Source organism: Juglans microcarpa x Juglans regia, chromosome 3S, assembly GCF_004785595.1.
Source record: "Juglans microcarpa x Juglans regia isolate MS1-56 chromosome 3S, Jm3101_v1.0, whole genome shotgun sequence".
NCBI classification, from domain to species: Eukaryota; Viridiplantae; Streptophyta; class Magnoliopsida; order Fagales; family Juglandaceae; genus Juglans; species Juglans microcarpa x Juglans regia.
The window spans coordinates 25,390,598-25,404,898 of NC_054599.1; the positions used below are offsets into that span (position 1 = coordinate 25,390,598).

The window sequence follows — 14,301 nt, forward strand, 5'->3', positions numbered from 1 at the left end:
ATTTTAGAGAAATTTGTATTGTAATGAATTTGTATTGTAATGAATTTGTATTGTATTTCCATGTTAATATGTGTTGTCATTACAACAAATTTGAGATTTTGGGACGAAATTATTTAGGGACGAAATTTTTTTCATCCCTAAAAGTCATTTTTTGAGACGAAATTTAAATTTCATCCCAAAAAATCGATGAATTTAGAAAATCGTTCGAACATCAAAATAACCGTTCGAACAGTATTTTCTGTGACGAATTAAATCGTCTCAAAAAAATTTTTCCGTTCGAAAGTGAAAAAATACGTTCGAACAGTAAAATTTGGCGGATAATTACTTTATTATGGCGGGGAAAGTTCAAAAACGTTCGAACGAGAATTTGTTGTGTTCGAACGGAAAATATTTGGTGGTAAATCCTGACGGGAAGGTTTCTAAACCGTTCGAACGGAATATATTTAGTTAGAACATATTCAAGCACCACATTTATACATTCGAAGGTATAATATTAATCTCGGTACGAAACTCAAAATATAAAAAATATATATCATATATACAAATTCATTAATTAATTTTATATAATGAATTTTAAAATATTATAATAATTTCTTTTACGTTAAATAAGATTTTTAGTTAAATAAATATTATCAACCACATATATATTAATCAACCAAATAAAGCAAATTATCAAAATGCCATATATATTGTTCATAATTACAACAAAAGAAAATATAAATAAAAGATAAAAACTATTGTGATGCGAGGTCTCTACACACATCCTCGACTGCAGCTAATTGTGTCTCTACCTGTGTCAGTCGAGTACTAACTGTGACATGAGTTACATTATTGGCATTAATCACTGTACGTAACTCATTAACCTCTGTACGTAACCCAGAGACGGTAGCCATAATCTCTGTACGCAACTCAGACATGGCAGTATGCACTGCAGTATGCACTGCATCAATCACTGCTGATGTGTGTACGCTGATCTCAGCACGCAATATGTCAGCCATCTCCTCGCGAATATATGTGCGTGATGTCTCAGCCTGTGTAGATGTCTCACCAGCCGATACTCCAGTATCTCCCGGCTGCGCATCTCTCTGAATCTCAGCCCTGTCAGGAACAGCCCCACGAAAACGAAATCTAGAGTGTCCCGTGCTCCGTGATAGGGTGGTGCTGTTGATCGGTGCCATCGGAAATCGAGAACGCTCGGCAGGTTCGGACACAACCCCGGCATGTAACAAAAATCGAGTGATGAGGATCCCAAACGGAAGTATATCTGTCGTAATGAACCATGCCTCTGATCGGATTCTCTCAAATATATAACCAACGAAGTCGATCGGGATGCCACGAGCGACCCGTATCATAAATCTCGCTCGATCCATGCCGACCTCCGTCTTGTGCTGCCGTGGGTCAATATTATTGGTAATGATCAAATTCATAATCTTGAAGAATGAAGATAAATCTGCCTGTCTAATACTCTTGGAGCCATCGTACATTGGAGTATCTGGACCAACAATCAAGTCTCTGATCTCGTGATCAGCAAGTGTATCGATCTCATCTGTGTAATCTAGTCCCTCGTCCTGAGACATAGCTGCATCACCTGAAGGACCAGACTCTCTAGGCGGCAGGTTTGGATAGGCATCAAGAAGCCTAGGAATACCCAGATATACAGCGAGTCCGTCTGCTGAAAATATAACAGGAGCTCCTCGGACACAGATCCTATATGCCCCTCCATCGTCTGGGCTAGCAGCACCGAGCTCTTTATAGAACTCAGTAACGATCTCAATGAAGGAAACGAGCTCCATTCCTTCTTCTCGCTGATCTAAGATTGGTGCCCAACCACGATCATTGAATACTGATGGGAGGGAATGACCCTCCCATATAAGAGCGACAAAATCAGACAGTTTTACCTGTCGCTCAAGTAAAACGGTCCGCTCTCGAACTGTTTGGATGGAAGGTTCTCCTGATCTACCACGTTTACGGCCCCGATAAGACATTATTATGATCCTGAAATTTGTTTGTGGATTTGAGCCAGTATGAGATGATTCCATTAAATAGAGAAGATATTGAGGCTGAAATTGTTGATGCGACAGTTGAGGAAAATGTTGAATCATCTGAAGTATCTACAGATGATGAGAGCGAATTGTCAAATGAAACTGATACAGATTCTGATTGACCAATTATGTGTTAACATTACACTTGATGACAAATATTTTACTTATTGAATGTATCAGTAGTTTGAAATTATGCCGCCAAAGAGGAAGGAAGTTCGCAACCCATCTCCACCTGTTCCTAGCTCTCCTTCATTGTCACCATTAGAGATTGATTTTACAGAATAAGGTAAAAATCTAATACTCATAAAAGTTATTAATTAAGGTCCTATAATAGAGATATAAATGAAATTGATTACAATGTTATATTTTATAGAATCTACAGTACAATCTCGTCAAGGTCGAGGCACCACTAGAGGGGTGACGTTGGAAAAATATCGGAATGTGGATAAGATCAAGGTTAACATTCCTGACGAACATACTGGGGGCGAAGGACAACCAGCAGCTTGGCTTGCATCACATGTGGGTGCTCTTACACGAACTTACGCACCTTCGGCAACGACTTCATGGAAGAAAGTCCCCCAAGATGTTAAAGAGCTTATCAAGAAGCGTTGTTTGGTAATGTTTAAAACATTGATTTAGTAGAATAAATTTCTATATTTTACTTAAATTTAGAATATTATAAATGATAATGTATTTGTGACTATTTTTTTAAGGATGATTTCAAATTAAATTTTGGTCGGAGAGAGGAGCGTAAGACTGTGGAAGAGCTTATGGGTAATACATTCCGTAAATATAAGGCGAGGTGTCATGAGTATTATAATAAGTTTGAGAAGAAGGAAGATGCACGCCAACATCCTTTCCAGGATGTCCGACCTTCTGAGTGGGAAAAACTTTGTGACATGTTTGAGGATCCATCATATCAGGTATAATGAAATTTAATTATTTTACTTGTCCTATCTGGCATTTCGCTTCATCATATTTTCAATTTCTTTACAGGAGCGAAGTTCTATAAACAAAACAAATAGATCAAAATTGAAGATTAATCATCATGCAGGCTCAAGATCTTTCCATCGCCTTTCTAAGAAATTGGTATTGTTATTTTTTTTTATTGGATATAGTTAATTATTTGGATGAATCATAATGACTTTATATCTTAACACATTTATTGTAGCAAGATTCAGATACTAATTATGATCTGACAAAATTATATGCTGCATCGCACACTGATCGTAATGGAGAGTGGACTCATCCTGATGCCCATGAAAATTATGTAAGTTTTTATAACCTGTTTTAATTAAATATATTAGAATATTTATGACGATATTAATTCTTTATCTTATATATGGCTAGGATAAAATGATTGCCCTACGTGCTGAATCTGCGTCAGATCAAAATTCCTCAACAAGTGATATTGAGATTTTTACACAAGTCCTGGGTCAACGTTCAGGATATTTGAGGGGTTTGGGTCGTTGTGTAAAGCCTGGTCCCTCTTCTTCTTCTTCTGGGAATGCATCTATGACTTCTATAGCGCTAGAGAATGCGAATTCCAGAATCGAAGAATTGACTGCAAGACAGCATGAGTTAGAGGCTCAATTGGCAAAACAAGCAGATATGGAGATGCGCCTCAAACAACATGAAGAACAACAAGAAGAGTTCAGAAGACAGATGCAACTCCAAATGCAACAGCTTATGCAACAGTACAGGCCTCTAAGCAACTGATGATTTTGGGATTATCTATTTATGTACGAACAATGCCCGTCTCGACTGTTATTTATTTAGTTTGCGCTTATTTTAACACTTTTGTGAGTGTTAAACAGTTTCTAATGTATTTTTTCAAATAGTATGAATGTCTATTTGGTTTTCTATTATTGATTTAAATTAAAGAGATATCGTTCGAACGAACGTAAAACGTTCGAACTCTATGTAACGACAATAGCGTTAGAACGTAAACGTAATGTTCGAACAAAATTTATGTTCTTAGAGTTCGAACGATCACACAACGTTCGAACGTAAATAATTTCAGTCGTGTTCGAACATAGCCTATACCGTTCGAACCCATATACCGTTCGACCTGACCATTTAACGTTCGAACACAAAGACAATTCATAACGTTCGAACGAATTCATGTGTGTTCGAACATATTTCGAAATCGTTCAAACACGTCACTACTGTTCGAACTTAAAATTTTTTCCGTTCGAACCATTTTCTAGGACGAATTTAAACCGTGACAAAAAAAATTTTCATTCGAACGTGTTCGAACGGTTTCCTTCAATTTCGTCCCAAAAGAAATTTTTTAGAACGAAATGGTGATTTTCGTCCCAAAATACCTTTTGGCACAGTGATATTGGAATGACTTTGGGACGAATTTTTTTCGTCCCAAAAATTTTTTTGGGACGAAATTGGGGTCTTTTGGGACGAAAATTTTCGTCCCAAAAGACCCTTTCTGTTGTAGTGTGTTTATGAGCACATGAGATTCATTTTTGGTGTATATAAATTTGATGTATTTTATTATATATGGAATTGCTAAATTTGGATGCGTGCAATTGTATTAATATATCTACTAGATGCTATGAAATTGTATTTAGGAAAAAAATTAATAATAATATTTTATTATTATTTTATCTCAAATATGTATAAGTTAATGTGAGAGTTTTGCTTGAATGAGAAAATGGATATGCAAAAGTGGTGATTTTGCATATGTATATATATAGACCAATGCTAATGCTCTTAAGCACTTCTAATGGAATTCTTCATCCTATCCTTTAAAATACATCATCAAAATCTTTTTATTTTTATTTTACATATTGACTTTTACAATATATCATACATTAGTTTATCTATTTCTTTTTTTATATCATTTAAATATTATACTTTTTAATATATTTTATTCATTTCAAATAAAGTAAAAAGTAAAAAAGTAGATAAATAAATGAATAAAGAGTAAAAATTAAAGAGAAAACTGAATTAAATATTTATACAAGAGTGAATAATGTTTCATAGATGTAGAGATGATACTGTAGCAAATTAATTGGATATTAGTTATAAAATACATAATCTATTGGATGGACTATATTGAGCTATTTCTTTTAAATTTTACAAAAATATGAGTTTTACATAATATTGAGAATGGTCTTAATTTTTATTTTCTTTAAAGAAAATGTGATTTTTAATTTATTTTTTAAATTAAATTAAATTATGTAAATAGTGTCATGTACTGGTGATCATCATGTAAATTAAAGATTTTTATTTTTAAAAAGTTATCCTTCCAATTAATTAATTATAATTAGCATATATTCATGACGTCGACTTTGATTCAGATCTCCACCGGACTGCAGCAATATCCAATCCAGAAACGTAAATTAATTAATTGAGGTTCGAACACGTATGTGAACCCGTACTACTACTGATCTTGGAAGCTTCTTACGTAGCCACCTCATATATAAGTTGTATGTAAGCTGCATGGAGATCGAGCCAAATCCATCTTACGCGTTCTACTTATTCTATCTGGTATGTATTTATTTGCACCGTGGAATTATTAGACTAATTGAGAAAGAAAAAATATATACAACTTTGACTATTCAAACAACCTCTACATACTACAAATTTTTAATTTTTTTCTTTTATCAAATGCTTAATATATGAATATAAATAAAAGAATTGAATTAATTTAAAAATAATAAACTCAACAAAAATTTAAAAAAATAAAAGATTTTAAAATTTTAAAAAAATGTGATATATGTGGAGATTGGAGAAAGAGTGGTGCTACAGTCACCAAATTTCTGTCTTGAATAGTGTCACCGAATAGTGCAATTTAATTTTTAATTTTTAATTTATTTTTTATGTATTTTTTAATCATCATAAACATGATTTAAAAAAATTCACAACATTATTAAAAAAACTTTTTTAATTATTAATTAAAAAAAAACATACACGCACATTCGGGACATTATTTAGGTCCCGAATTCGAAACTCAAAACATTTATGTTGAAGAAATTGTGTAGCATTTCTGATTGAGAAACGTGCACATTTTACACATGATTCGAGCACGTACGTACGCCAAATTAATATGGCTGGCTATGCCGCTATAGTACTTATATATATATATACAGAAACTATACTTGTAACCGGCCGGGGGACCGGTTGTATAAAAAAATTTTATTCTACCTCTTTCATTTTGTTCCCTTCTCTCTCTCAATTTTCTCTAGTTTCAGGCGCTCTCTCTCCATTTCTTCCTTTTCACTGCCACAACCGCCAACCTCAAGCCATGGCAGGCCGAGCCAGTAAATCCACCATGTCCTTTGGCACAAGATCTCATTCTCTTTATCATGTTCATCAAAAACATGGTCCCGAAATCGATCCAGTTTTTTACTACAACTTTCATTCACTTTTGGTATCTCGAAAAGTCCAAGAAATCAAGCCAAGGTATCCAGTCTCCAATGTTCAAAGCTCCATAAAAAAAAATCCACTCGTCTAGCAATTCTTGGAATTCTTCTAGCTAGTTATTGACAGAATCATCTCTTCCCATATTTTTGGATTGTACAAAATCAGGGATTCCTTATTTTTAGGCATCTGTTACAATAGGATCTTTCCCTTATATGTAAATTTCTATAATTAGTTTCATTGTACTTTTATATATTTTGTAAAGCAGAATACAAAAATATACACACATAATTATTCAAACACGTCTCCATTATCTCTTAATATGGTATCAGGCTAGAACTCGGTCTTGCAATGTCATGGCTGAATCCTCCAACACACCCCTCCCTTCCCTCCCTTCCCCTTACCTTCTTCATCCCTCAGATTCACCCTTATTACTCACACAAGCATCACTATTGTTCTTGTACATGTTGACGACATCTTAGTTGCTGGCAATGCTCTTCCCCAAATTGAGTTTTTCAAGAATCTTCTATCCACTCACTTCAAAACTAAGGATCTTGGCTCTCTGAAGTTCTTCCTTGGCCTCGAAGTTGCACATTCTTCTGCAGGTATTTTCCTGAATTAGCAGAAATATGCTCTTGATATACTTTCTGACAGCGGCCATTGGTGTCTGGACCACCTCTTTTCCGATGGAACACCATTTGAAACTTTCCAATGAAGATGGATCTCTACTTCCTGATCCTAGCATTTATCGTTGTCTCGTTGGTCGTCTCATTTACTTGACCATCACTCGACCTGATATTGTTTATGCCGTCAACATTCTTAGTCAGTTTATGCATGCCCCTCATGTTCCTCATATGACTGCTGCTACGCGTGTTCTCCGTTACATCAAAGGGAGCCCTGGCCAAGGCATTTTTTTCTCCTCTTCTAGCACCACTCAGGTTACTGCTTATACTGATTCTGATTGGGCCATCTGCCCCACCACCCGACGTTCCACCACAGGCTACTTCATCCAGCTCGGTACTAGTCCGATCTCGTGGCGCACAAAAAAATAGACTACTGTTGCTCGTTCTTCCGCTGAAGCTGAATACCACGCCATAGTTGTCACCACCTGTGAACTCACTTGGCTAAAGAAACTTCTCACTAATCTTGGCATCCCTCATCCCGAGCCTTTCCACCTCTACTGTGATAATCAGTTTGCACTTCACATTGCACACAATCCAGTGTTCCATGAACGTACTAAACACATTGAGATCGATTGTCACATTATTCGCGACAAAATTCGCTCCGGACTCCTCAAAGCAATTCACACTTCTTCACTTGAGCAATTTGCAGATATCTTCACCAAAGCTTTAGGGCATGACCTTTTCCATTATTTCTCATGCAAGTTGGGCATTACGAACCTTCATGCGCCAACTTGAGGGGGAGTATTGACAGAATCATCTCTTCCCATATTTTTGGATTGCACAAAATCAGGAATTCCTTATTTTTAGGCATATGTTACAATAGGATCTTTCCCTTATATGTAAATTTCCATAATTAGTTTTATTGTACTCTTATATATTTTGTAAAGCGAAATACAAAAATATACACACAGAATTATTCAAACACGTCTTTCTTCTCTCTTAACACTAGTGTCGGTATTGAGTTTGAAGTCTTAAATCCAAATTCTGTAAAATACTTCTTACCCAAAACAAGTATGCAAAAAAAAGTACGGGTGAGGTGTGAGAGATGATCTTTCCTTTGAAATGGATTTTGACATGGCTTCAACACCACGACCACCAACGCCATCAAATGGCGACAAAATTCAAGCTAAAGTGCAAGATTTTCAAGGCCTTTCTAAGCGATCCTGATCTCGAACGAACAAGTTTTGTATTTTTGAAAGGAAATATTTGCTTGTTTATTAGAAATAATCTCTTCGTTTTGGGATTCTTTTGGTTTTGTTTTGAATGTTTGGAAAATGGGTTTAAGGAAAGTGAAATGCATATGGGTTGGCATACAATTTTCTGCAGTAAATTCTCTACGCGATTTGTGCGAAATGCTCTCACTCAAATATGAAAATTTTCTCAAATCTTCTTCCCGAGGTTATACTTCTTCTCAAATGTTTATAGTCAAATCGATTATCTTTCTCAAATGTCTACTTCTTCTCAGATGTCTACCTATTCCCGAGGTTCTACTTTTCTCAAATTTTTGTCTTTTTTTTTTTTAAATTTTTCTGACATATGTTGACATAGAAGACAGCCGGTTACACGACGGTTGCATACCACGGTTGCATGTAGCAGTTATGATATATATATATATATATGGATGGTTCGTGACCATCCCGAGCCGCTGACAAGGACGTAAGTTGAGACTTTTAGGGAGACTTTTGGGGTCACAGATCATGTTTTCAGGTCGGTGTCAATTCATAAATATTCAACTATATAAAATAATTCAAATCCAAATCGTTAAGTTAAACGTGTCAAATTTATAAATCTTAATATAATTTATTTAGATAACGTGTCATGTCGTGTATCACTCATTTTGATTCATTTAATAATTGATTAGAAATATATTAACACGACACGACTTATTTAAACTCGTTTGTTTCATGTAAATGGATTGAACTAAAACACATAAGTCATTTGACCTGATTAACATAATTTCACATAAGAAAAATTATAGACATAAGTCCCACGCCCCTATTTCATATTTCACACCAATATAAAATATGAGGGTAAAAAAGTAAAATCATATATTTTTCAGTGGTGTGCAGGGGTGTGGGGCTTCTATGTAGCACAAATCTTTCACATGAAAGTTAAAATCTATATTTACTAATAACAACAATATCTTAAAAAACATATATCAATAATTTTTAATTTTAACACATAATAAAACAAATATTACAAATCATACAATAACTAATATAATAAATTATAAATTGGTCAAAATAGATTAATTTTGTGTTAAGCAGGATGACTCGTTTATAAATCGTGACTTAACGAATCAACCCGTTTTAACTCAAACCTATTAATTTCAAATCGTGTCCGTATTAAATTTACGCGTCATGTTATATATTACCATCCCTATATTAAATATGCTTGCATGCAAGTTGTAGTGTCCTCGTGAAAGTTCTCACGAATTCCATTTACTTACAGGCAATTTTTGTTGAAAATTGTTAAAGTTACCAACAATTTGTTCCAAGAATTTCTATCGATTTGTAAATTTTCCTTAATTCTTAAGAAAACAAGTATTTAAAATGATTTTAAAATATTTGAAAAAAAATACACAGAATAAAAAAAGTTTATTTTACACTTATCGGTAGGACTACCGAACCACCTCTCGGTGGCCCTTTTTGCTTGAGTACTTATATATGTAGGACGAGGGCTTGATCTATGGATTTTTGAAACACAAAATAGGTAATTAAGGTCTCGTTTATTTTTAGAAAACATCTCATCTCACTTAATCATTATAATTTTTTTAATTTTTAATACAAAATAAAATAAATAATTTAACTTTTTCAAATCTCAAAACAAAAATAATATTAAAATATATATTCTAATAATATTTTATTTAACTTTTTAACTTTAATCTCAACTCATATCATCTCCGAAAACAAACAAGTCCTAAATGACTCTAATTAACTAGATGCGTAACCAATTGATTAATGGGATCTATTTTTTTCAAACATCTTTTTAGATAGAATAAATGATATTTATATTTTTAGGATGTGCAATAGTGCAAGCAGATATGTATCTTTTTTTAAAAAAGTTATTTTTTTAATAGTGATTTTTTTTTTCTAACGAGAGTACGTGGAAACTTACACCTCCTCATATCTAACATTACTTCTTTTAGATAAATATCAGGCATGTGAGTTAATCGAATTTCCATATTCTAATATTATAATTCTTTTTCCCAGTAAAAACTATCATTTTTAACCATCAACATAAAGGTGCATTTGGGAACACATGTATTTTCATATATTTCATTTTTAAATATATTCAAATACAAAATATTTTTAATTTTGAAATTTTTAACTTTTTTATCTAATCATTAGAATTTTTCTAAATTTTCAAACAAAAAACGATACTACATTTTTAAATTTCAAAACAAAAATTATATTAAAATAATTTGTTAACATTATAATATTTTTATTTAACTTTTTCTCTCTCACCTTTCAAAATCTAATAAAAATATTTTAAATCAAACTAATTTATTACTATTCACTAAAATATTCTAAATATCCAAGCATGCCCTAACAATGTGCATGTTGTGTTGGACTTCGGAATATGCATGGGTTGTATCGATGGATTACACAAAAAGTAATCTCACAAATTGACTTGATTTAATGTGGTTTGTCATACTGTAAAGTTATTTTTATTGTAAAACAGATATAATAGATCACATAATACTACATTAGTTTGTAAAATTATTTTGTATATTTTCTTTGAAGGTATAACATATATATATATATATATATAGCATTATTCAAAATAATAGTACGTCATATTGCCTCATTGTTTATTCCTTGCAAGGTCTATATAATTTAATGGACAACAAACAAATGGTTCAGTTATAGAAAGTAATTGGACCTAAAGGATCGGGCTATCCCACCAACCGGGCCTAAAACCTGAATACCAAGCCCAATCAAGAAATCTCGGGCTCGAACCTTCGGACCGAACAATAAAAGAATAATAAAATCGAATTTTCTATTGAGAAGTGTTGGAACTACGAGAATACAAAGATATCTTACAAGAAAAACTTATAAACCGACGATATTTTAATGTAATAGTCAATTTTATTTTTATAGTATAACTTGTTTTATAATTTAGTCTATCTTATCAAATTATGTCAATTTGTAATTTTTTTATATTTTGTATAAAATCTCTTTGTAGACCAGACTTTATAATCTCTTCTACTGAACATAAAGATTTTTTATATTATCGAGTTGGTGTAATGCACACCATTAAGATAACTTAAATGACAAGATCTTATTTGTTTGATTCAAATTTTATAATTTATATTTTAAATCAAATTATGTCATGTAAGTATTTTATTAGGTGTATACTATATAATGACTTGAGATGATTTTTCAAACATAAATCACTTCTCTTTTTAAAACATAATGGATTTTTTTTTATGTTAAATAAAATCACATACACAAATTCACTAGTGATAACTTTTTTAAATATATAGAAAATAAAATAAAATAAAATAAAATACACTAGATTAGGGACATTTTTGAAAGCACATTTAAAGGGCACCCAAGCATTTTCTATTATAAAATGTGTGCAATAACATTTATAGCGACTAGAATGAATTTATCAAACAATATTAGTTATGAGATATCACAAAATTAATCTCACGTTAAGAATATAATACAAATAATTAAATCTATATTTTTTCATTAGTTTAAACTTTTGAAATATGTGGTGATTTCACATCTCACTTTATTTTCTATTCAATTTCTTAAATTTAGATAGATTTTTGTTAATAAAAAATGTCTGTTATATTTTTCAATTATAATAATTTTTTTTTAATAATTGGTTGATAAATAATAAGTATTTTCAACTATTTGATATTATATAAAAATATAAGGTAAAGATGATGCTTAAAAAATAATGATGAGTATCTTCTTCTTTTTTGAAGCTATAATGATGAATATCTTGTAACTTTATAAATTCTCTGGCTGCAATTAGGGTTGGCTAAATGCGTAAACACTAATAGAGAATAATCAAAATTATAGTCTGCAGCACAGAAAATTAGGGCACGTATAATCAATTGCTTAAGAAGAATGTGGACGATCTAAGAGCATAAGAAATGCTATAGGCGAGGAGGAAGCTCTGGTGGTGGCGGAGGCGGAGGATGTGACAAGGCCGTCGACAACAGGTTGACTAGAGAGAGATAGTGGCGACGGCAGAGTCAAGAGGAAGAAGAGTATTCGGGAAGAAGGGCTGCAAATCTAAGGGAAGTGAACCCTAGTTCACGTGGGAGGATTCGAGATCTATGGATCTTCTCCGTTCAACATACTGAGACTACAACCGAATCAAGAAGTAACCTTTTACTACGTTTGTCTGCAAGACCTTGGTCATAATTCCACCAAGGCACCTCTCACCAAAGACATCCTGATTAGGAGAAACTCCCAGATTGTTAAAGATTGCAAAACTAAAAAGATGTTCAACAAAACAATATACCTGTAATTGAACCAGCAAAGGTGTAACGCACTCAAACCAATATATATTCAAAAAACTAGAAAGAATGCAGAAATATAGAGTTTCGGCCTATATTATATGAACATAAACCATGTAAATTAATTGGGCTCCAAGTAAATTGAAAGTCAATAAATCAAGCTTTAGCAATGTCTCGCATGAACTGATCTTTTCAAGTTTGGAAACTCCATTCTCTATCTTCTTTCACTCAAAACATATATATGAGCTAAACTAGAGAGAATAAATTAAAATTACTAGTGATGGAGACCCCACAATGACATAGAGTGGTCCTCTATTCATTAAGAATAAGATGAGGGCGATTTCCTGGAATTATGGGCAAAGCTGATGACCAGATTAAAGAAGGAAGAGTTGGAATGGATGGCTACAACAATGCGTAGGATCTGGCTGAGAAGAAACAACCTCCTTTTCAACAAAAAATTCTACAGTCCAAAGAGTTTAATTCAGCTGGCAAGCGAGGGACTAGAGGATTATAAGACTGCACAACTGATTTCTATTAGTAGAACAGTCTCTGGTGCATTAGATGGATCAAAAAAGAAATGGCAAAAACCCAATCCTGGAGTAGTAAAGGCCAATTGGGATGCTAGTCTTGATTTACATGCCAAGAAAATGGGGGTAGGAATTTGTATTAGAGACGAGGAAGGTGAGGTGTTGGTTTCTGCCTGTGATGTGAGGGCACATGTGGACAATCCTGCACGTGCGGAGTGCATGGCTTTGTGGAAGTCTTTGGAGATTTGCAAGGAGCTGGTACTGTTAAAAGTTTCTTTTGAAGGGGATGCAGCTGCTGCTGCTGTCATCAATGCAATTAGCAAGGATGGTGAAGATCAATCGTGGATGGGGCATATTATAGAAGACATCAAAAGGATAATCACAGAGAGGGAGGACTGGACAGTGAATTTTGTTCCTCGAGAGGGCAATTGTGTTGCTCATTTGTTAGATAAACATGCTTTGGTTTTAGGGGAGGAGAGAGTATGGATTGAAGAGGGACCTTATGTTATTTGTAATGTTTTGTTGCAGGACAAATTTTGTAATGTTTCTGGTTGATTAAATACAAGTTGAGGCGGCACACTGTTAGTGTGCCATCCCCTTTCAAAAAAACAAAAAAAAAAAAAGAATAAGTTAAATGATATAATTTTACGAAATTTCATAAATTAAGTTGCAATCAATAGAAAAATTAAACAAATTTCTCTTGCCTTACTAAGGTCCATAAATATTTGCTAAAACTGCAAGATTGTCGTGTGCAAGATCATATGACAAGAGTGTTAGCTGGGTCAGCTATATCAAAATATAGTTTTGCTGGTATTTTCATGTCTTTATTATTACTAATAATCAAAACTAAAAGTGTAACATTTTCACTATCGACATAATGTTTAAACATTACATTCTAAATTAACATTTTTATTATAACATTCCAACATATATAGCATTGTCAACATAACATTCCAACAAATTGTACACTATATGACCTCATACCTATATAAAAATTTCAACCTTTTTAATTATGGAACTTTTTTTTTTTTTTTTTAAAAAGAGGGGTGCAACATTTGTTCACTATATGACCATGAGAAATATTTTAGCCATAAAAGTATTACACAAAAATAATCACACAAATTGACATGACTTAGGGCTGCGTTTGGATGTTGAACTGAGTTAAGTTAAGTTGAGTTTAGATGATA

General features: G+C 33.0%; 2 protein-coding genes across 2 annotated transcripts; both read left to right on the plus strand.

The window, feature by feature from the left end:
• Nucleotides 1-6,306: 6,306 nt before the first annotated feature.
• Nucleotides 6,307-7,474, plus strand: LOC121258831 (uncharacterized mitochondrial protein AtMg00810-like). Its single transcript, XM_041160364.1, has 3 exons — nucleotides 6,307-6,464; nucleotides 6,843-7,027; nucleotides 7,077-7,474. The coding sequence occupies exons 1-3, from the start codon at nucleotides 6,307-6,309 to the stop codon at nucleotides 7,472-7,474; spliced, it is 741 nt and encodes a 246-aa protein (XP_041016298.1).
• Nucleotides 7,475-12,997: 5,523 nt separating this feature from the next.
• Nucleotides 12,998-13,669, plus strand: LOC121258832. The gene has a single exon (XM_041160365.1). It carries the CDS (start codon nucleotides 12,998-13,000, stop codon nucleotides 13,667-13,669), a length of 672 nt encoding a protein of 223 aa, XP_041016299.1.
• The last annotated feature ends 632 nt before the right edge of the window (nucleotides 13,670-14,301 follow it).

Bases quoted from the DNA above. Each gene is read 5' to 3' on its own strand.
- LOC121258831 (XM_041160364.1), top strand. From the start codon at position 6,307: ATGGCAGGCCGAGCCAGTAAATCCACCATGTCCTTTGGCACAAGATCT. The intron at 6,465-6,842 runs GTATCCAGTCTC...TTCATCCCTCAG, and splicing joins GTCCAAGAAATCAAGCCAAG to ATTCACCCTTATTACTCACA. The intron at 7,028-7,076 runs GTATTTTCCTGA...ACTTTCTGACAG, and splicing joins AGTTGCACATTCTTCTGCAG to CGGCCATTGGTGTCTGGACC.
- LOC121258832 (XM_041160365.1), top strand. From the start codon at position 12,998: ATGCGTAGGATCTGGCTGAGAAGAAACAACCTCCTTTTCAACAAAAAA.